Below are 21,620 nucleotides of genomic sequence, written 5' to 3'. Positions count from 1 at the left end.
AGGGATATTCTGGATGGAAAACAGATTTGCGAAGCCGCTGTGCAGCAGCTTGTCTGCGCCGTGTCTTTTTTTTGGGTTGGGGGGGGAAACACTCATTTGCCCCGTATCCCAACAAGCGCTTTAGTTTCACCTGTAAACTCACCTCTTCAAATGACAGAAAAATAGATTTACTTGGCAGGAAGAGGGCTGGATCAAAATATTACGGGGAGAAAACGATGGTAAAATCTGCTGTGGCCTGATTTGCGGGGATGCTGATTTACGAGCATCCCCCCGGGAGGCCGGCGAGGACAGCAAGCGCTGGGCTCTTGCAAAACCAGGCTTTGCGCTGAAAATAGTCGCAGCCCAATTTAAGCAGGTGAATTCATCTCAAACTGAATTTCCTTGCATGTAGCCGCTGAGAAAACCCTGTTTATTTTAGATACGCACCTCGTAGTTGGCTAAAAAGGGAAAAGAGCCGAAGATGGGTCGTTATATAATTACTATAATTCTTGGGAGTATAATGCTGCTCTTGAGAACGTCGTTAGAGCGGGTGCCGCTGCCCTCGTCGAACGATTCAACGGCTCTATCGAGCCGCGGCGTAAGGAAGGACAGTTTTATGAAACTCTGCTTTGTGCAATCATTTCTTCACCTTCTATTCCTGCCGCCGTCGGATGAAAATTAGACCTTGCACGCTCAATAATCATCCTTACTAATTATTGCGCCGTAACAACGATGCTTTCTTTTAACGTGTTAGTGATCCGTGTCAGGGTTTGAGCCGTTGTTTTGCCTTTGGGAACTTTTTTTGAACTGGAAAGTTGAGGTTTGTAATTTATCCTGAAAAGCATGAACCCCCTCGAAAGAGGAATTGATAAGTAAGAGTGAGGAAATGACAAAAAGAGCGACGACGACGGTGTGAGTAAGGGCTCGGATCTAACGAAGCTGCTGCGTTTGTGTTGGAGACTTTGCTGGCTCTTGTACGGCTTGGAGGCTTCGTCCCTGTGCCGCTGCCAACGTGTTCTTCAACTCAAGTTTTAGAATAATCTGGGTGTTGAAATCAGTATGGTTGTTTGCAGAGCGAAGGGAAGCAGGTGGTCAGAGCTCTGGAAAATAGGGTAAAGGGTTTTTTTGTTTAAAAGCACGTGAAAACGGTCACGTTTTTATAAACTTCCACTGTGGTTCTTGCTTAACTGCTGCTTTTCTCATGTTTCAACTCTTCAGCGACAGAGTATTTTTAAGAACGCTGAAAAAGCTGTTAAGCTTTTCCCTGCTGAAAAACCTCCATTTGTGGGGACGGTGCGCTGTCCTGAAGCAGCCCGGATCGTCCCAAAAAATCTGCAGGAGGCTTTTGAGGCGAGGGTTTCACGAGGCGGTAAATCTCGTTAAGAGCTGCTCGTACCAAGCACGAGACGCTGAAGCTTTGCGACCTCGGTGCTACATCACCCTCAGCACGGGCTCCCCATTGCATCTACCTGCAAATATTCCTCTTTTTTTTTCCCCCCCGGTTTCCTTTTGGCATCCACGGCGCCGTTTCTTTGGGCTGAAGGCGTTGGCGAGCTCGCAGGTTTGCTCATGCCTTCCTTTTGCACCAGAAATAACTTATTTTGTTGGGTTTTGGTAACGAAGATTTGCTGATGATCTGCCAGTGTGATTTTTTTTTTCGACGAAGCAAGAGCTACGCGGTCTGTACCCTGTCTCATACAGCACCTAGTCGGAGCTTAACGGCTATAATCAAGGTTTTAGGTCAGGTTTAGCACGGCATCACTAATCCCGGCTCTGTGTTTTGGCTGTTCTCGCGTGCGTTAGGTAACCTGCCGGCGTCGGGTCAGGGATGCGGGCTGGGATGGAGGCAGCGCCCCGAGATTGCAGGAAGGAGGAAAAAGTGAGGAAACTCCCTCGAGGACCTTCAGATCTTGCTGGTTTGGAGCCGAGCCCCGTGAGTAGCTTATTTTGCTCGTAGTTATTCTGATAAGGCTCCTTAAATAAAGAGCTCAGCTCCCGGCACCGAAGGCTCGCCCGTCTCTTCCTTCGGGTGGAGCTTTGCGAAGTAAAAAGCTTCGAGCTGGGTCCGGTAAAAGTAGATTTCTCCTGGATTTTGGCATCTCCTGCCTTGATTCTCGTCCGAAGGTACCCGAGGGCTTCAGAGGATTCAGCTTGGAGATCGTCTTGTCCAGACTGGGATGTGGTGGAGGTCAAGGTCATGTGTTGGCTTTGTGTTTCTGGGACCCCGGTGTTCCCACCCTTGTCAGAAGGAAAATAAATCACGTGGTGAATCTGGGGAAGAGATGTCAGAGTTTTACGCTCCTAAAATATTTCTGGAAATATCTTTTTAAATGTAGTGAAAGCTGCCTACGATACGGGAGTTCCGGATCATGTTTAGTGCTTAGTTTTGGCAGTAGCCCTTAAAAATATATTAATTATTTTGGTTTTTTTCTTTTTCTGAAGTACATGTTCTCAACGTGATTGAAATCTTAACAGAATAAGAAAATTAAAGCCCCTGAAAATTACGATACTGGAACTAATAATCCATCTTTCCTGTTCTGCGGCTTGTATTCGTTTCCGGTGAAATGCTTATTTCGTTAAGTGCGCTTGATGATTTTGATTTCTTTTTTTCTTTTTCTCCATCATACCCTGGAAGACACAAGTGATGAAGCCAAGGTACCTTGAACTGGTTTTCCTTCCTTCCTTTTTATTTCTTCCCTCGGTCTCTTTTAATTTGCCTGATCGAGTTAGGGCAGGGAACGCGGGTCCTCCAGATTCTGCAAACTGCAGCGGAGGACCGAGATGCTCTGCGCCTCTCCGGCTTTGCCTCTGGTGAGCTCGTACCAAAACCGGGCAAATTAATTTTTGTCTCGTATTATCCCGTGGAGAAGATGTTGGAAGCGCGGGAGCTGCGGGTCGCTTTGTTTCGGTGTATTTTTTCTGACTTTAATCTTGGTTTAGACGGGCGTTTGGTATTAAGTGTTTTAATCTTGCTCCGTTTCTGTTAGGAAGGTTTTACAGGCTCGCGTAGAGACTAACTAAACCCGGCTTTTCTCAGCGTGTGTCGCCTGAAAGGATGAAGCTTCGCGTTAGCGATAGGTGGAGGCATCCTTACGGTGCTTCGGGATGCACGGCCTTTCACTCTCTGGTTTTTATGGGTGTGGTGACCGAGCAAGAAATACTGTTTGTGTAAGGATCGAGCTTGTTATAGTTCAGAGCTAGGCGTGACTCACGGCTCGCTGTAATCTCGCCGTTGCATTGCTCCATCGGAAACATCGCCGTGCTCAGGCCCCGGTGCGAGCTGTGGAGGGGAAGAGCGCATTGATATATTGCTAAAAATCCCCGGGCAGAAGTAACAGAGAAACCTATAGGTAAACTGATAAAATCCTGTATGTCATCCGTGGGTGGACAGCTAGCAAAATTTCGAGTGTCGTGGGGGTAAGTCTGTGTTACTGGTGTTTTCTCGCGGATTAAAACCACCCATGGTATGAATTTATTACGTGGATTCATTGGCTTCCGCCTCTTAAGCATCCGCCGGGATGGTCTAGTCCGGTCCCACCTGGTCCACCCTTTCTTCATCGTGCTCCTCGTTAGCAAACGTACACCGGCTCACGGGCTGCCTGCCCCCCCCCCGCGCTGTGACGTCTTGTGCCCAAATCTTAAAAAAAAAAAAGAGAGATTTGGGTTTTTTTTTTAAGTAACTAAGCTGAGAAACGCACCTACCCAGCCCAAACTCTATTTAAAAATCAGAATATATGCGGTGCAAAGGGAGTATTTAAATGCACTTGAAGATGAAAGTCCCTCTTTGGTTGCTGGTGTCTCTTGTGATGTTGACTTAAAAGCTATTCGAGTATAAAAACAGAGTTTGCACATGAGCTTTTGACGCAAAAGGAAACGTTTTCCTTGGGCTGAAACTGTAAAGTTTCCTAATATAGTTTTGGTTGCTGTGTCCTGCTGCCTCGAGCGAGCAGGAAACGGATGCCCCAGGGCTGAAGGAGGACACCTGCTTCAGTTTTAGTCTGGGATTAAGACCCGCTTAAGGCACCTCCGAGAGCCCGGTCCTGCACCGGTGATCTGGGCTTGACTTTAGGTCTTGATGCGAGCTGGGACTTGGGGGTTTGTGAGCATGCCGCTGGCCAAGCAGCTTTTTTTGAGACTCACTAAAAAAAAAAAAGCAGCAGCAAATAAATACCAAGTTTCATTTCTTTTTTTTGATTCAACCTGCGTTTGCGCCAGACCTGAAGATTTCACGCAATGTGGCCGGCTTTGATAAGATTTGCTTTCAAAAACCAGGGCAGTCTTATTGTAAAAGCAAGCAGAACGGTGACGGCTCCTAAATATTTGGAACCCAGAAGGTTCTTATCGGGGATGTTGAGCTTAGGGTTGTAAATTTGCATTTTCTGGGCTTTCCTCTCGGATTTGCACGCGACTGATAAAGCAGCTGGTGTGATGCCAAGCAGAAACGTGGGAAGAGTTTTTTGGAAGCAGAGCTCGGTACGTCACCGTAAGGTGACCGCGAGGTTTAGTCCAGGTATAAAACCTCGTATTGTTTGTTAAAAAAAGGTTTTCTCACGTCGAGTCATCTCCTTCGTTAGCGGATGCCGATGGCTTGCTCCTTCCGCAGCTCGTAGAGGACCACGCTCCGCAAGTACGACAGCGTGTTCAGGCACGACAGCAAAGTGGGGTGAAGTATTTCCAGCAGCAATGAACTCAGTCATCCTTTCTGGACAGGACAATAGAAAAAAAACAAAACAAAACAAAAAAAAAACCCCAAAACCCACCCAAAGCCGGTGAATCAACCTGAAACCATTTACTGGCAGTTCTGCAAAACACCTCCGGGTCCGGCGGGGCACCGTTCCTCTTCTCGTCTTGTGTTGATTGAAGCCAACACCTCATGGCTTTAGAAACGTCCCAAGGTGGAGAGTAATTTGCTAATAACAGATTTATTTAAGCCCGGTCCATTCAGAAAGGTGTTATGCCTTGAGTTCCCTCGTTTGCTCTTTAAAAATCGAGGGGAGAAGAGCAGTTAAAACTGCATTAATACACTTCTGAACGCAGCCTTCGGAGATGCAATCAACTAATTCTGGCGGATTTAAATCCAGGCTTATTTAGGAGCTTGTCCGCACGGAGGAGCGGGACGGGACGTCCTTGCTGCTCTCCGGGGTGGAAGTTCCGCCGTGCCCCGCTGCCAGAGGTGGTTATTCCCGCAGATCTCCCCGGAGAGCGTTTGGTCTGAGCCCTCCCTTCGGGCAACGGCGGGTTTTTAAATTACATTAATTAGCAGCCCGAGTCGCTCTCGCCGCCGGGGACCGTGACCGATGCCGGGGGACAGCAGGATCTCGGTGCCGAGCGGTTCTCGCCTCATAAACCCCTGCCTTATCGTGGAGAAGTGACTGCGGGCAGCAGTAAATCCACGCCTTTCCGCCCGACCTGATCAGCTTTTAAATCGCTTTTATAAGCTGTGATAGCAGAACCGGAGGAGGTCGGTCCTGGAGGGGGTTTGGTCCCGTAGCTGGTGATCGGGCACACAAGAATCCCCAGTCCTGCACGTAACGAGGTTTTTATTTATGAGATTTGAGCGCCATGCTGTTTTGCAGATGAACGTTTAAAATACTGGCCTGGCTCTTTGTCTCTGACTACGAGGCGAATGCACTTGCTGGTTTTGGGGTTTTTTCCCAGGATTATTTATGAATCCTCCAGTGATGCCCCGGCTGGGACGTGGAAACTCTTCCCAAGCCCGTGTTTTTTGCTGCCTAGCGCTCGTCCGTCTCCATCCTCCGAAACAAGCCTGCGAATCCTTCCAGTGTCTCATAAGGGCGAGGCTTAATTAAGTTTTTTATAGCATTTTACAAGCATTAGCTAACTAAATATTGTGACATCTCGATGGGGTAGGTGGGTTTTTTTGGGGGGTTGTTTTATTTTTGCTCATCATAATGAAGCCGTTTCTATCTCGGAGAATTGCGTTGGGAGGGAGATGCTTTTGCAACAAGATTCCCGATGATTTCCCCATCGTCGAGGGCAACCCGTGCGCGACGTTACGCCAAGCTGCTCCTAAAATACGTGGATTCCCAGAGGTTTGGGAGTGCTGACATTATCCCATGGCTGCGCGACATGGCCGATGGAGATGTAAGACGTTCCTGGAGATACGAGCGTCCCTAAAAACGAGCGGGTTTTGGGATAGCCGAGATTGCAGCCGTGCCGAAGGCGCCGCTGGTGGCCCGCCGATAGCGATGTCCAGAGCCCGTATTTAAACCGTGTGTGTTCCTAAAGGAAAAGGAGAATGGAAAATCGGGTGAACGTGGGTTCCGCATGAACGGCGCTGAGCTGTTACCTGATTTCTTGTCTTTATGGCACTTGGCGAGAGATCGGGGACGTATGACAGGGACGGGGGACTTGGGACGAGGGAGGAGAAAGGTCAAACCTCTGAAACTCCGACTTTATCTGGACGGTGATACGGCAGTTTCTGAGGAAACGCGTAATACCAAGAGCTGGAGGATGCCAGTGTTTGCCTCGGACGTAGGGGTTTGGGTTTTTTTGAATCAGGAGGCACCAGAAGCAAGCGGCAAGGACTCTGGCTCCGGTCCCTCGCGTTTCACCCGCATAGTTTGGCGCTTGCGTCACGGCTGGAGAGGCGTTGGGCTCGGAGGATTCTTGACAGTCGATGACATTGCGGTTTCAAACCCGAGGAGTCACGCGCAGTTCAAAGACAATATTGACACTATCGTCAGCGGGCTGGGGCTCGCTCGGTACAGGCTCAGTGGAAATCTCCATCTGAGCCGCCGGTGCTGCCGCCGACGCCGGGAGAAGGTTTGTTTTCTGTCGAGCTTTTCCTCTTTGGACTCTTCTACCTTCTTTGGCTTGTTCTGCGTGTATTTTAAATTTAGTTTCCCCATGCCGCCTTTCGCTTTGGCTTTGAGTTGGGGTTTGGGTTTGGGGGGTTTTTTCCCCCCCTGGGGTTTGCCGGGTTTTTCACCAAAGCGCGTCGAAACGTCTGGGAAGCCGCAAAATCCATCAGCGAAAGAGCGGCTAATAAACTCTTACGGTTCCAAAACGCTTGACCGAAATTAGTTGGGATGAAAGTCTTCCGTGGATTTAACGCTCTACGGTTTCTAGCGGAGGGCAGCTTCTCGTAGCAAGCTGCGAGGAGATGAATAATCTTCGCCATGTCGTCAAAGCGTTCAACCTCCCACCAGCTCTGAGGTTTAACGATGAGATCTGAGCAGCCGGGAGAGAAAAGGTAAAGGATAGAAGGAGATAACGAAGCGGCAGAACAACCCCCAAGGGGAGCGAGCTGGAAGGACGTAACTCAGCTGCTATGCAAAGAAAATGAGGATTATAACGAAGAACCCGGAGCCCGAAAACGCACGTTCTGCAGTGACCAAACCAGCGCTTCAATCAAACGCTTTATTTCCGTGAAAGTGATTTTTTTTAAATTTTTTTTTTTTTTTAAATCCCCCCCCCCGCCATGTTTTCGGGTAGAGCTGAACAGGAAGGAGAGGGAACAGATGCGCTGCGTCCCTCCGTCTTGTTTCTCCTGGGTTTTGTTTTGGTTTTTTTTTTTTTGCAAGGAGAAGGCTGAAACGGGTTAACTCCTGCCCGTCGGAAATCCGGACCTACGGCTGGGTGCGTATTTTGCAGCGTCCTCCCCCCCCAAAATATGCCGGGTGCCGTGTAAACACCCACAACCGCGCTGCCGCTCGACGCCGTCCGTGCCAAATAGTTTTACTGATGGGACGCAAAAAACAATGTGCAATTGTAGGGCTTCCCAGCAGTGCCGTTTATTTAAACAGAAATATCTTTCTTCCCCCCCCCAGATTTCGCTGTGAAGGAGGCGCTTTTCTTCCCCAGGCATTTATTCTGGTCCTCTATGCAAATTTTTGGGAAAACCTCGTTTGCGTGAAGCCAAACCGAGCTGGAAATCCTCCGTGGGCAGAGCTGGCTTCGCATCCCTGGAGGCGCGATAGCAATATCACGTTTTGCGGATAAAGGTGTTATGATAATTATTTGCCATTTTTTCCTTAGATATAATAGTGAATATATAATATATAGTGGGAGGATACCACAGGTATATATAGGAGGATTGCCACCAAGCGTTCCTGCCCGCTGTTTTAAACCGTTCGGAAGCTCCGAAGAGCGTATTTTAATTGGGATTCGATAACGAAGCCTCACCGATCCCGTGTGAGCCAGTTGTCATCTCTCCATAAGCTCCTTATACTCCACACTGTCTTCTTTCTTCCCCCCCCCCAAAATCAAAATTTTCCTTGTTTGAAGAGCTTGGAGATACATTTTCTCGACTTTTTTTTTTTTTTGTCCCTAAAAATGCAATTAAGGAAAATACACTGATTTTTTTTCAAACCTTTACTTAGTGGCTACCGCTCGGTGGGGGGAGTTAAATCAGAAAAGCTTCGAGGGACGTGCAAGATTTGGAAATATCTCGGAGGAGATTGGGGAGTGTTTGCTAGGGGGAAAATTAAAAGGATTTAGGGATAATGGCATCTTCCGCAGCGCGTTTTGGTGGCGTTTCTGGGTGCTTCCCTCCCGTAGCCAGGCGGTGCGTGGGGAATCGTTCTAATTAAAATCTTTGCAAATTAAAGCAATTTGATTTTACGTTTTTGGCTTTTCGGTGGTGGAAAGAGGGAAATTTGGCCGTCGTGGGAGGCAGGACTGAAAATTCGGCTGTTGCTTCGCGCACAGCCTTAAACAGCAAGACTTTGGCTGTGCAGAGCATTAAGGTTGATGGTTGCTTGTTTGGGATTTTGTTTTGGTTTTTTTTTCCCCAGAATAGCTTAAAATGTAAATATTTAGAAAGTAGCATTTCCTTGTTAAGTACCGATTCTGAAGTATTTCTGGGGTAGCTTAAAGAAATGGACTGTATAACGGAAAATCCCCGTAACGTGGGATCCGACGGGCTTATTCAGAGTTCAGATTTGTAGCAAAGCTGTAGGATAAAAATCTGATGGACCCGCTTTGCTAAAGATGCAAATTCACCCCCAAAAACCCCTGTAAAATGTGAAAGGTGGGGCATTTTGCCCCCCCCCCCCCTTTTTTTTTTTTTTTTTTTTTTTTAAATCTCATTCGGGTTTTTTGGGTGAAGACCACACGACGGCGATGCTGCCCACCCCGCGGCTGTTGGCTGGATTGTCCGGGAAGATGAAATCGTGCTTCTTCGCCATTTAATTTGCGTAATTCCTGCTGGTGCTTCCCGCAAATAACCGTGGGGTATTGCAGAGATCGGGTTTTTAGTCCTAAATACGTTTTTGGGGTTTTTTTTAGCACGGTTCTCTTTGCGAGGTGACGGGAAAGCTCGTTTATGGATTATTATATCCAGCGTTGGAAGCGGTTGTGATCGCATCAGACCTGTTCACGTATAGACGTGCGCTTACGGGGGGGGTTGGATGTGCTTGACACCTATAGGTGAGAGAGAGATATATATATATATATATTTGGGGGTGGAGATCTCTTTGGGCTTGGATTTCCTACCTGTTAGGGAGGGAAAAGGAGAGAGCGTTTCCCTTGCACGGGAAAGAAAAGAATAAATACCGACTAAAGCCGGAGGGTGTTTCTTCGTCTGAACCCCGGCGATAAATCTCTGCCAGTTCATCGCCGCGTCGTCGAACCCGGAGTTTTCCATCTGTGTTTCGCCTGACATTTTTGAACGCGCGGGAGTTCACTCGGTAGCTGTAAATGCCATCGGTTAGCAGGCGTGGGCTGCGCTGCTGCTCTTTTCCTCCCAAAAAAGCCGCGCTTTGCTGCGTACGCTTCTTTTCCTTTTTCTTTTTGGAACGCCAGACCCAACCAGAAGGAAGTTATCTCTTGCCGCCGTGCCTTTTCGTTCACAAACTCTTTGCTATTCCTGTAGCTCTCGTATCCTCTAACCACCGGCAAACGTCTGGCTTCTAATCAGGGACGTTCCCTGCCTCGTTGATGGGGCAAGACCAAAAAAATCCCCTGCCAAATTTTACTCTCTGAATACGCTCGATTTTAGGATTCCCGTCAGCCGACAATAGCCCCGAGATTGCTCCGGCGATAAAAAGAATATTAAGTAGGTTTTTTTCTGCGTGCGTGAAGTTAATAAGCGTACGATTAGCGAGCATGGAAGATAATAAGAATGGTATTTAACCAACAAAGCCAGGAAATTCCAGATTAAAGCGTGGATGTTTAACTTGCAGCTCTTGGGGTTTGGGAGTTGCGTGCCGTTAGGGAGTTTTGCCCATCTTTAGGAATAATCCTGAAAAGAGGCTTTTTTTTGGGTTGGTTGGGTTTTTTTTGGTGTTTTTTTTTTTTTTTTTAAGGCACCAGGAAAACAAACAGGTTTGTCCATGTTCCATGTAATACTGAAATTTCCTCTCCTACTCTCAACGCCTCCCTCAACCAGCCTTACAAATTTTTTGCCCCCCTCCTTCTTCTTCACACTCCAAGTTTTCAGCTCAGGATGAGCTTTTTCCCTTTTCCAGCACTTTCTCCTCCTTGACAGTAAAATAAGCCTTTACCATAAGCCTTTAACTGAAAGAAAAAAAAAAATCCTCCGGAGTTTTTTTTATTTTTTTTTTTTCCCCCCTGGTCCCAACTCCCGTGGACGTGGATGCACACTGCTCTCCGGTCCTGCCCCGAGGAATGCAGAAAATCAGGATTTGAATGCGTAGCAAGAGCACGCACCTTTCTGAATCGTAAAACCTGCGAAAATTTAAGATTTACGTAATACACCTTTGGACGGGCTGGTTTTGCTCCTTTCTGGGAAGGAGATCCAGACCGGGGCATTTATTTTCCTCTGCAAGAAGAGGAATTATTGGGTTGGGGGGGTTTTTTGCATGAAAAGGGCTTTTTGTGTTGTTTTGCATAGGCAACATCTATTAATTACAGCGGTTTGGTCTTAATTTCTTTCCCTTGCGCGCAGGCAGGGATGCCCCGGGGAGGGCAGGGATGCTGAGCTCTTTGCAGATATAGAAGAGAAACTTTTGGCTTTCACGCTGCTACTGAATAAACTCATTTATTCTCCTAGCTGCTCACCCACGATTTTGGGAAAGAAAAGCTCCGCCGTCTTCGAAATGAGAATTGGGGTTCGGGGTTTTTTTCCCCCTGAATTTGCTGAGCCCTGGGTCTGCCCGTCATTAGGAGAGACCTCGTGCGATCCCGTTTGCGTGCTCAGGGGGAAAACCCTTTTTTTTTTTTTTTTTTTTCTTCTCCTCCCAATTATCAATTAGTTAAATTAATTGAATTTAAGGGGAGGTGGGTTTTTTTTTTCTTCCCCCCCCCCCTTGACACCCGCCATCGGATAGTTCCCGGCCTGCTCGGAGGCTGCCTGGCCACAAGCTAATTATTTTATACTTTGTAATGCGAGCCGCTCGCGTTGTTGCTCTCGTTCCTAGATTGATGCCGAGGTGCTGATCCGCGCGCCGCCGACCCCAGCCACCGGGAAGAATCCATGAGCGCACAACCTCGGCTATGGACATCGTCCTGTCGGATTTTGTTCGCTCAACGGGGGCAGAGCCGGGACTGGCCAGAGATCTGCTCGAAGGTAAATAAAATTGGGGGGAAAAAAGAAGAAAGGATGATGAGACCGGTGGCGTCTGACAGGGGGCTGGTGGGGAAAAAAGGGGTTGCGAGAGGGGTAGGGAGCTGCTTGGCCGGACCCCCGGGGCTGGTGGTTGGCGAGCGCGACGCTGGAAATATCAAAATCGTGCCCTTGGCGACGGCGGCTGGTGAAATTCTGCCTTGGTTTCTTGTTACGCATCCATCGGGTGATGAATTTCAAACGTTCAGAAGGAGAACGGGTCAGCCAGGAGCGCGGTTTCCCTTCGTTCGTCCTCTCCGTTCGCCGCGAGCAGCAAAACTTCAGGATTTTTTTTTTCTGTTTTCGTTATAGCAGCGATGCCTTCAAAAGGGATTGAAGGAATCGCCTTCCACCTGTGTTTTGAAAGCAATAGGGGGGGTAATTATATAGGCAAAACCGTGCTTTTACTGGTATATCTCGTTCTGCTTGTGAAGGTGGTTTGATGATACCGATATAAATTGCTGTTTTGTCGGTGCCGGTGACCTCTCCTGGCAGAGCATCCCCGTGGAGCCCCATTTACGCCCGACGCGGGAGGCTCCTACGGAACAGGATCAGGTGGTTTAAGGTGCCGGAGATGCTTAGGATGCTCGGGAGCTGAATCCCAGCATCGTCTGCCTTCAGTCGCTTCGCTTTGAAACGGGCAAGCCAGCCCTCGAGAGCCTTGGCACGCCGTGCCGGCACCTTCCCAGCGCTCTACCTATTTTTTATTTAAGTACCTATATTTGCCCTAAAACACACCGTTCCGTCGGCTTTCTCAAAAACTCCGTAAGATGGAGAAGTCGCTTGTTAGCAATCGCCTTTAGTTGAAGGCTGCAGGTAATTTTTATTTTTTTTTTTTTTTCCACCCTGCGCTTACAGCGATGGGGTAGAGGAGAGTTTTGGGGGCTGTAGACTCGCTCGCTCGCATCGTCTTTGGCTTACCGTTGACAAAAGGACGGTGAGGAAATACCGGCACGTGCTGTAATGCTGGAGGACAGAAAGATCGCAGGAGAAGCGGGGCCGTTTGTACATGATTAACCAATCTGTAATTATCACGCGAGACCGTACTTGCTGCGTTTCTTCCTATCGTCCCTTTTTCTTTTTCTGTTTTTATGTACAATACCGGTCGTTTTTGTTGCCGCTTGAACCCGGGACTGGTTGATGCTCCTCCAGCGTCTGCACTGGCTGCTGTAACCGTAATGAATTCAAAGCCCTGAAATTCTTGCTATAATCCGTGTCTTTAGGCAATTTTCTCCACCTACTTGGCTGCAGTTCTCCTCCTCGGCTTGAGGCTCGCAGTGTTGATTCGTAGCTTTTTTTTTTTTTCTTTCTTGCTTTTTTTTTATTTTTCTTTTTTTCCCTCTTCGAAACTCCCGTTCGCTTTTGCTGGGTTCAGGGCTTCAGCCTTTAATTTTTTTTTATTTTTTATTTTTTTTTATAGCCGAGCGTCATCTCGACGGAAGTCTGGCAAGTTGTGGGTTTTGTGGTGTGTTTATGTTCTGGTTTCAGGGTTTAGGTTGCTTTGTTTCATGTCAGGATTTCTAATATTATCTTTCGGAAGAAATATTTAGGCTTGTGACAGAAAAGGTTAAAGCAGGTGTTCCTTCCACTTCTCCGTCTCCCGCTCGGTGCACGGGTTGATTTATTTTGACGATAGTTTTAGCTCATTTTCATGACGTGCTGCTGTTTTTCCTGCAGCCTCGGTGGAGCTGACAACTCCAGGGGTGGAAACGAGGGAAGACACAGAGCTTTTTCTTTTCTTTTTTGGGTGGGTAGTAGTGAAAGCAGTCAGATAAAATAGATGTATAAAGTGAATTGTTCCATTTGAGGGCCATACGAGCAATTTCAAGTCAGATTTTCCTTCTGTGCTTTGAGTTTCGTGCGTGTGTCAAGCGAAGTCGCGGTCTGGTGGTCTTCTCCAGCACGGTTGGAAACCCATCGCCTCGACGGCGCGGGATCGCGGTGTACAAACGTGCGCGAAGCTACAGAATCGGGGGAGGATTTTTCAATTCCTAAAGCAGCTGCTGGTGAAGCTGGTTGGGAAATGCAGCGTCGCTGATGTGTCATCCTCTTGCTGACATGTTAAAGCAAACAGCCATGCGACAGCAAATTTAATTTTAATCTGATGGGTCATGCTCATTCCTTGATGCTGATTCATTATTTCATTTAAAAAAAAATAAAAATCAAAAAATATATATCCCCTTGACTCAAAAGGTGAAGCTTAAAATAACTTTCCATTCGGAGTCAGTCATTAAATGCTGCAAATGACACCTCTCAAAAGAATTTAAATACTTGAGGAGCGCGTTTCCTTTGGGGAATTAGACGTAATGGCTTCTTTTATTGTCCGTGAGCTGTCATATAAACCAGTTGGCGGTTTATATCTTTCCTGTAGTGGAGTTACTATATATAAAGTTGGCTTGCTTTCTACAGTGTCTGCTAAGTCGCTAATTTAAGAGCCTAGATTAACAGCCTTCATAAAAAAAAAAAAAAAAAAAATCACCATTTTCCCAAATGCAAGCCACACCGCACACTTTTTAAAATTATTTTTCCTATGTATTCTTCCCTTTGGAAGCCAGCGGGCTCCTAAAAGGTGAATTTATTGCACGTTGAAAGACTTCAGCCTGTTAATATAGATTATATTCTTGCAGCTTGCTGGGTAACGTTAAAAGGAAATGAAAGCGCTCAGCTCCACAAAGTTCAGGCTGTTTTGCTGAATAATTTATCTGGCCAGTAATAACAGCAAAGTCTTCTGGATAGCGGCCGGCACCTCCCTTGTGTCTGTATTTTGGGTGTCAGCTCAAAAAGAATTGTCTTTTTATGCGTGCAGAGATTTAAAAAGTCACCTTGCGGATCATCGGCATTTAAAGTTGCGTGTTTTCGCTCAAGCGTTATCCTCGCTGGAGCCGGAGGCTTCTTCGTCAGCGAAGAAGTGGTGCCTGCAGCGCTGGGTTATCTTCGCGGTGGTTGGAGAGTTAGAAAATAAAATAGATTTTTTTAAAAAAAAAAAAACAAAAAACAAAAGCTCTCGGTGTCACCTGGAGCAAGCGGCCGTTGGGTTTATGTAGATGCTGGTGGACACGACCCAGCCTGACCTTCCATTTCCCTTTCCGAAGGGTGAAATTACATTTATTTTACTCCAGTCCCATGCTCTGCGCTCAGCGTTTGCCGTTATGGTGACGTAACAGCGAAATATATGAAATATATATTTAACAGTTGGACTTGATGATCTTAAAGGTCTTTTCCAACCCAAAGGATTCTATAAAACAGAGCGACCGGCCGAGCGAGCAGTGCCGCACCCTGCTTTCCTCCTTGTTTCTGCCTCGCCATAAACGATATTATTAGTTTCCAGCGCGGATGTTTTAAGAATTTGACTTGATTTCTTTCTGGTGCGATGGTGACCGCTGTCGATCCCTTCCCATCCAGGCAAGAACTGGGATCTGAGCGCAGCCCTGAGTGACTTTGAACAACTACGGCAAGTGCACGCCGGCAACCTACCCCATTCCTTCAACGAAGGACGCAACTATAAACCCCCGGAAAAAGAGGCAGCCCGTCCCGGGCGACCACCGCTTCAGCGGCAGGATGATATCGTGCAAGGTGAGTGCCACAAAACCGATACGGATCAATTAAATCTTCATTCTGGTGCCCGAAACGTTTATACGCTAGAGCGATTCGTTCCGCTCGCAACCAAAAATTACTCGTTTCCGCGAGGTTTGCCGCGCCCTTCAGGTGGCTTTTCGTCTTCCCTTTATTCCCAGAAAAACGCCTGTCTCGAGGCATTTCCCACGCCAGTTCCACCATCGTCTCCCTGGCCCGTTCCCACGTCTCCAGCAACGGCAGCAGCGAACATCTGCTGGAGATGCCCATCTGCACCTTCCAGCTGCCCGACCTCACCGTGTACACCGAAGACTTCCGCAGCTTCATCGAGCGAGACCTCATCGAGCAGTCGATGCTGGTGGCGCTGGAGCAAGCCGGTCAGTGCTTATTTTTTCTTCTTTTTTTCTTTTTTTTCAACGCTAATTCGGTGGCATTTTGCAGCGGTACCGACCTGAGGCCGCAGAGGAGCGAGCCCGTTGCGAGGACGCGTAGCCGATAGGTATTTATTTCGTCGCTTTTTATAGCGAGAGTTGAGTAAGAGTCTGCTGCGCTTCGCCTGCAGACGCCGAATGTAAATAAATCGTGGGTGTCGTCATTCCTCGTGCAGCTGAATGGTAACACTCGAGGAAAAAAAAAAAAAAGTTGCATTCTTTCCACACCTGAGCTTCCCTACGCCATCCCGTCGGCTTTACTGAGCGAAGGGGAAAAAAGAAATTCCCGCGTAACACAAAAGAGTAGCTCATCCCCCCCCTTGACAAATCTTAGAAGCGATTACATTTTAGATCGACGATGCGTTTTATATGCCGCTTCAACGCGGGGAAAACTCGTCTCCTGGTTTTCTGTCTGCCTGGCGAGGAACCGCCTTCCGAGGGCAGATGGATTTGTTTTCCGAGGTGCAGTTTTCCTCCTGGATAGTTGCTAGGTGATCCGTAAATAAGATTTAGCTGGCGAATGAATGGGACCTCCGTGCTGGCAGAGAAGAACTACGCAGGAGCTTTTACACCTCGTTTCCGTCGCCTAAAAAACTATTCCTTCCGAGATAAGGTATATGCGTAATGTCAAATTTTAGCGCTTTCCTGCTCGCGCGTTCCTGTAATAAATATCCTCGTGGTTTGGAAACGAGCGCTCGATCCAAGCGATCTCGTTACAGCGGCAGCGCGGTCCATCGATGGCGAAGCTGTGGTGCGGAACGCAAATAAAACGCGCCGGCGTGCGGCCGTGCGGGCTCGAAGTGTCTTTTGAAAGCTAAAACGTACCTGCAATGTGTACGTGGGTTCCTTATAAATGGGTGTTTATCTTTAATAAAGGACCCAACAGCGTATATAAAATATTCCCGGCTTAATTCGAAGTAGGGTTTTGAGCGTGGCGCTGTGATCTGCGGTGACTCCCGTTATTAATTTAGTACGCGCCGTCCTTAGGGGATTAAGCAAATGTTTTATAGACCAATAAACGTTCAGATACTGTTCTTCTATCCAGAGATCCCTTTACACTGCTGCGGCGGAGTAAGCGCGCTTTAGAGTGGCCGTAAATTGTAACGGCATCCTCTTGGAAAGCTTTTAGCGCGCTCAGAGTCGTATGAAAAGGTCTTGGTGGAGCTGAAAACTTGGCCCTTGCCGCAACCTCTGCGTTCCTTGTTACCAACCTGAACGGATGAAGCCTTGCCCAGTATTTTGAAGCTTGCGGAGTGGGTTTTTTTTTCCTCCTTGCAGAAATGGAGGAGCACTTGGCGGTGCCTTGCCCGAGGCCGTTTAAAAAATAACTAAATCGGGAAGGACCGAACGAAAGCCCTGTGTTTGGTGGCTTTGCCTCGGCTCAGGGTCAGGCTTTCTCCCCGGGTCACACGGTGCCAAGCACGCCTTCGAAAATCCCCTTCGAAAACCGGCGAGAAACCTCCCGCTTCGTGCTTCAGACCGAGATTTGATAAAAGTCTGCAGGCGGACCATTAAAAACGGCCGAGTTAAGAGAGCGGTGTGCTCGCTTTGCTGCGGGAACGGCATCGAAGGAGCGGCAAAGGGGTTCCTCATTCTTGGGGCGTAAATATCCCGCGTCTCGGAGCGGGCACTCGAAGAAATGGGTGTCTCGTAATGCATCACCCGGGTTTTGAGAAGCTTTTCAGCCCGTGCGTGGTCAGAGACGCGTGTGCACGCGTACCCCCCGCTCTGTCTTACCTACCTGGCATCCGACTCGCAAATATTTTCACCCGTAAGTCACTGTCCGGACTGGTTTCCTTAGCGGGAGAGGCGAGCTCACGTCTGGGTCCACCTCGCTTCAAAAGACAGGTGGAACCTTCTGGGAATTTGGGTGCCGGACCACTGCTGCGATGCCTTCAGCCCCTCCGCTGTCATCCTCGGCGGCGAGGCCAGGAGGAGGACGGCCAAGCTCTCTGCGAGACGTGCGTCGCCGTGGGTTGTGTCGTTTCGGCAGAAGAGGCTGTGAATGAACTATGTCAATTCAGACGGATGAAACGAGCTCGCTTCGAGCGTAGGTTCTGCTTTTTCTAGCTGCTCTCCCTTTTTTTTTTTGGTCTCTTTTTAACCCACTTCTAGGTGGAGATCCTGCTCCCTCACGGTGATTCAGCGGTGGGGGGATCCCCCAGCGGTCTGCAGTCACCGCGCAGAGGTGCCGGTGGGCGTTCGTGTCGGATGCGTCACGTCGGCCTCGAGGAGCACGAGGTCGAGTCACCCCCGGGAACGTTACCTTCGTCACGCAGAGACGACAGCCTTGTAATTACGGCACCGGATTCCCCGGTAGCCTTAGGGGGAGCCGTTTGGTTTTTGGATGAGTCAGTCCTCGTCTTGGGGCGGGGAGGAGCGTTCCTTCCTATTGCCGTGACCTAGTTCGACGGTTCCCGGTAGAAGAAACGATGGTATTTTGCAAAACGTACGCCTTTTGTGCGCGGGTCCCTGGTCTCTGCTGGGACAAACAGATGTTCCGGAGCGAAACCAGCCACGGGGTGAAGCCGGACCCTGCGAGAGCTGTGGCACTGGATGCGGAGGAAGACTCTCGATGCCGGTGGGCTTCTTCAGACACACAGAAGAGCTGTCGCTGACAAGCGGGAAGATCCCTTGCGCTCTTGAATCCAGTTATCTTTCTCATAGAGCTATCAGGGCTCGCTCCTCATAACCCCGAGCAGAGAAATACCTTGTTTTAAATATTCCAGGGGGCCTCTTGGCCTTTCCACTGCCTTGATACGAGCAAAACGTTCAGCAAAGGGTTTGGGGAATGCGGTTTTTGGGTTTTTTTTTTTCCCGAGGTGACTTCTCTTGCGTAACTGAAAATCTGTGCAAATTACTCTGCCTGCCTCACCGGGGCCGTGCACGGCACGGCGTGACCGCAGGCTGCGAGTAGAAATGCCTCCCCAAGGTGTGTCCCCTCCGAATCGGACCCGACTTGGCTCGATGAGAGGTTGCGCAACCTCCGACGTGCCGACCGGAGATGCAAACACCGCCGAACCCCGGTCCTGGCCGTCGAAAAGAGCAGCAAATTCTCCAGGAGCGACATGAAACGGATGAATAAAGGGAAAAAAAAAAAAAATAGGCAGCAGGGCTGCCTACGGTAGTGTTACTTTTTGGTTAGCTTTTGTGAGACGTCGTTTTGCCTCTCGGTTCGCTCCTCTGGCCCCGTGCCACTTGGCGCGGGCTCGCGACGTCGCTGTGCCAGGAGCTATATCGAGTGAAAATAGCCGGCTTTTCCGAGCGGAGCTATTGTCCCCAGGCTGTGTACTAAACGCTTTTCAACTCCCAACGGGTTCCTTTCCCGACGTTGAGAAAAGAAATTCCCCGCTTGGCGTTGCCGTTAGCTCTGCGTTTTTCTGTTTTTCCTGTGTTTATCTGTGTTTAAAAACCAGTTTTCTGTATTTAGTTCTCCTACAGCTGCTGTCGCCGAGGTTGTGCAAACAATTTCAAGAAATCCTGTGTTTGAGAGTCGGGGTCCCTGGCGGGGACCGTGCTTGGGAGCAGGGAGAGGTTCGTTAGAAATGCTGGGAAAGGGCTGCTTTGGGGTGGTTTTTTTTTTTTTTTTTTTTTTTGCAAAAGCAATTTAAATGCAACTTTTCAGAAGCCTGAATGGCATCTCCCAGCCAAAAAATCTGCCTGTTGCACGGAATCCGCCGCACAAAAGCTGCCGGAAAAAGCCGCAGCCGAGGGAGGCAGCGCCTGTTTTTGAGGGCATAGCAGAGTCAGACGCAGGCTGGGTTCTAAGTTCAAAGTCCTAATTCAGCCCGACTTCGTTTCCTTGATAAATGTTTAACCTCCCGTCGCGCTGTACTTGACTGCAACGCGCGTGTTAATTTTTTCCTAGCTTCTATTTTTAGCTGCTCTTGACTTGAATTACTACAAGTGCCTTATATTACCAAAAAGCTGCTATTTTTAAGTGGCGTAAAGCGCTCTCGGTTCGCGTTTGCGTCGGTAAAGCTGCTGGGATCAGCAAAAAGTCCCTCGGTATCGTACCGACACCGGGGAGCAGGGAAATGACCGGCGGCAGATGGTTTAAATAGGAGTGATTTGGTTACAAGAAGAACCGAAAAGCGGTTATTAACTGGAAAAGTTGTTGGGCACCGTTCATGACGGGCGCTTATGGAGGGTTTTTCAGCCTGATGGGTTTTGAAATAAGTAATGTAGTCGGGGAAGAAAAAAAAAATTAGGAGAATGTTGGTCTGGGTTAAAGTCCTGGCTGGGCTGGCTCCTGTTTCCAGCTTTAATTCTAATTTGTGTGGCCTTAAGTTCAGCCCGGCTGTTTCCTCGCGTCCCCGTGAAGTTTTGCAACTCCAATCTCCCCTTTTTGTTGCTTTATTACCGTTTTGGCTCCTTCCTTCCTCCAGCCACGGGCTGGGTCCAGAACTGCTCATCTCTTCGGGTGTTCCCCTCCAAATCGAGCAGGTTTCCGTCCTCATCGGTGGGGGTTTTTTTGGGGGGGGGGATGAACACTCCAGTCCCACGTCGTGTAATGGGCCCGGTTTTTTCCACTCTCAAATATCCTCGCAGGTCGTCTGAACTGGTGGGCGAACGTGGATCCCAGTTGCCAAAGGCTCCTTCCCCTGGCCACCACCGGCGACGGGAACTGCCTGCTCCATGCCGCCTCCCTGGGTAAGAGCTTGATTTAATTCCCGACGGGCGAAATAACAAACCGGTTCGTTTCAGACCTGGGAAAGCGCCTCGTGCCGATGCCGTTTCCCTTCTCCGGCTCAGCCCGGGGAAGCGGCCGCGCTGGGAGGAGAGCTCAGGACCATCCTTTGGGAGCAGGACCAAGGGTTTTCCATCCGTTGCCACGGGAAACCGGGATGCTGCTGCTCATCCCGGCCGCCGCGGCAGTAAGCGTGCGAGCGGTCGTGGTGCGGGAGAGGAATGGGTCGAAGGAACCGGGCTGCCGATAGCTTGTGTACTTCTGAAATACCTCTCCCCTTCCATTTGGCAAATTTCCCGGGATTTCTGAAGGAAACATGAAATAACGGAGCCGCCCCTTCCCTCCTCTTGCACCTCAGAGTGTCCCAGGTTTCTCTCCAGTGACTTCATCTTGTCACATGCGAGCGTAGCAAATTTTCTGAGGTTTCCAGACTTTTTAAATCAGCAGGTTGTGTCTTTCCTTCGTATTTGTATTTCGGACACAGCGAGACCCACGATCTCATTTAACCCGGTCTCATTTTCCCATCAGATGTCGTGGTAAAGAGGCATCTGATTTTATTCGTAAATATTTTCCTGCACCTGTGAGATGCTTTGGAGTCGAAAGCGGAGGTGGCAGCATCTCCGTTCAGCTGCATCAAAACTGGCTGCTGGTGGAAAACGCAGCCTTTGAACCTGGAATTTTATTGTTTAAATTGAGAAACTTGCATTTCTCTGCCTCTCATTTCCCAATTTACCGACTTCCCCTGATTCCTGGCGGGTTGCAGGACTTCAGCAGATCGACGGAGCGACGTCAGCTCCTGCTAATCCTCTGCTGCTGTTTCTTTTTCCGCTCCCCCCCCCCTTTCCTGTGCAGGTATGTGGGGTTTCCACGATCGAGATCTCATGCTCCGCAAATCCCTTTACACCTTGATGGATAAAGGCGTGGAAAGGGAAGCCCTGAAGCGGAGGTGGCGTTGGCAGCAAACGCAGCAGAACAAGGAGGTAGGAACCGGAGCGAACGTCGTCATCTTCGCGGAGGGGAAAGTCGTGATAAAAATAAGCCGTGGGTCTGGGAGGTGTTTCCTATCGTGATAAAACCTGTCTCGAATTCTGGGCCGCTCCCCAGCTCGCGATATCGCGATGAGACGTATCCTTCAATCTAACCAACGGCAAAATTCTCTTTATTACAAGGTAGGAAAAATCTTTATTAGAACCGGTTTATGTCCGATATTGATGGGAAAACAGACGTCCCCTCCGGGTATTTAAGATCCAGCAGGACGCGATGGCCGTGCTGGGTTTTTAAGAGAAAAGCAACGCTGTGGCGTAGGTCTCTCCAGCGATAAAGATCAGCGAGATGCGCCTCGGTCGAAGCGTGAAGCAAACTCTTCCACCAAAAAAGGAAATTTGTGAAGTTGCCACATTAAAGGGCTTTTCAAAGC

At 48.8% G+C, this 21,620-nt stretch overlaps 1 protein-coding gene across 1 annotated transcript in view; it reads left to right on the top strand.

Moving 5' to 3' along the window:
* The window catches only part of OTUD7B (OTU deubiquitinase 7B), a 30,743-nt gene that overhangs the window by 1,994 nt on the left and 7,129 nt on the right, over positions 1-21,620 (top strand). The window contains exons 2-6 of the mRNA XM_075737043.1: positions 11,325-11,473; positions 14,912-15,082; positions 15,244-15,459; positions 20,065-20,166; positions 21,056-21,183. Of these exons, the coding sequence (XP_075593158.1) occupies positions 11,401-11,473; positions 14,912-15,082; positions 15,244-15,459; positions 20,065-20,166; positions 21,056-21,183 (690 nt within the window). The 5' untranslated portion in view covers positions 11,325-11,400. The remainder of the gene's footprint in view (positions 1-11,324; positions 11,474-14,911; positions 15,083-15,243; positions 15,460-20,064; positions 20,167-21,055; positions 21,184-21,620) is intronic.

Source organism: Balearica regulorum, chromosome 28, assembly GCF_011004875.1.
Source record: "Balearica regulorum gibbericeps isolate bBalReg1 chromosome 28, bBalReg1.pri, whole genome shotgun sequence".
NCBI lineage: Eukaryota > Metazoa > Chordata > Aves > Gruiformes > Gruidae > Balearica > Balearica regulorum.
Note: the sequence above shows the minus strand (reverse complement) of the source record. Positions and strands in the feature narration are given on the sequence as shown.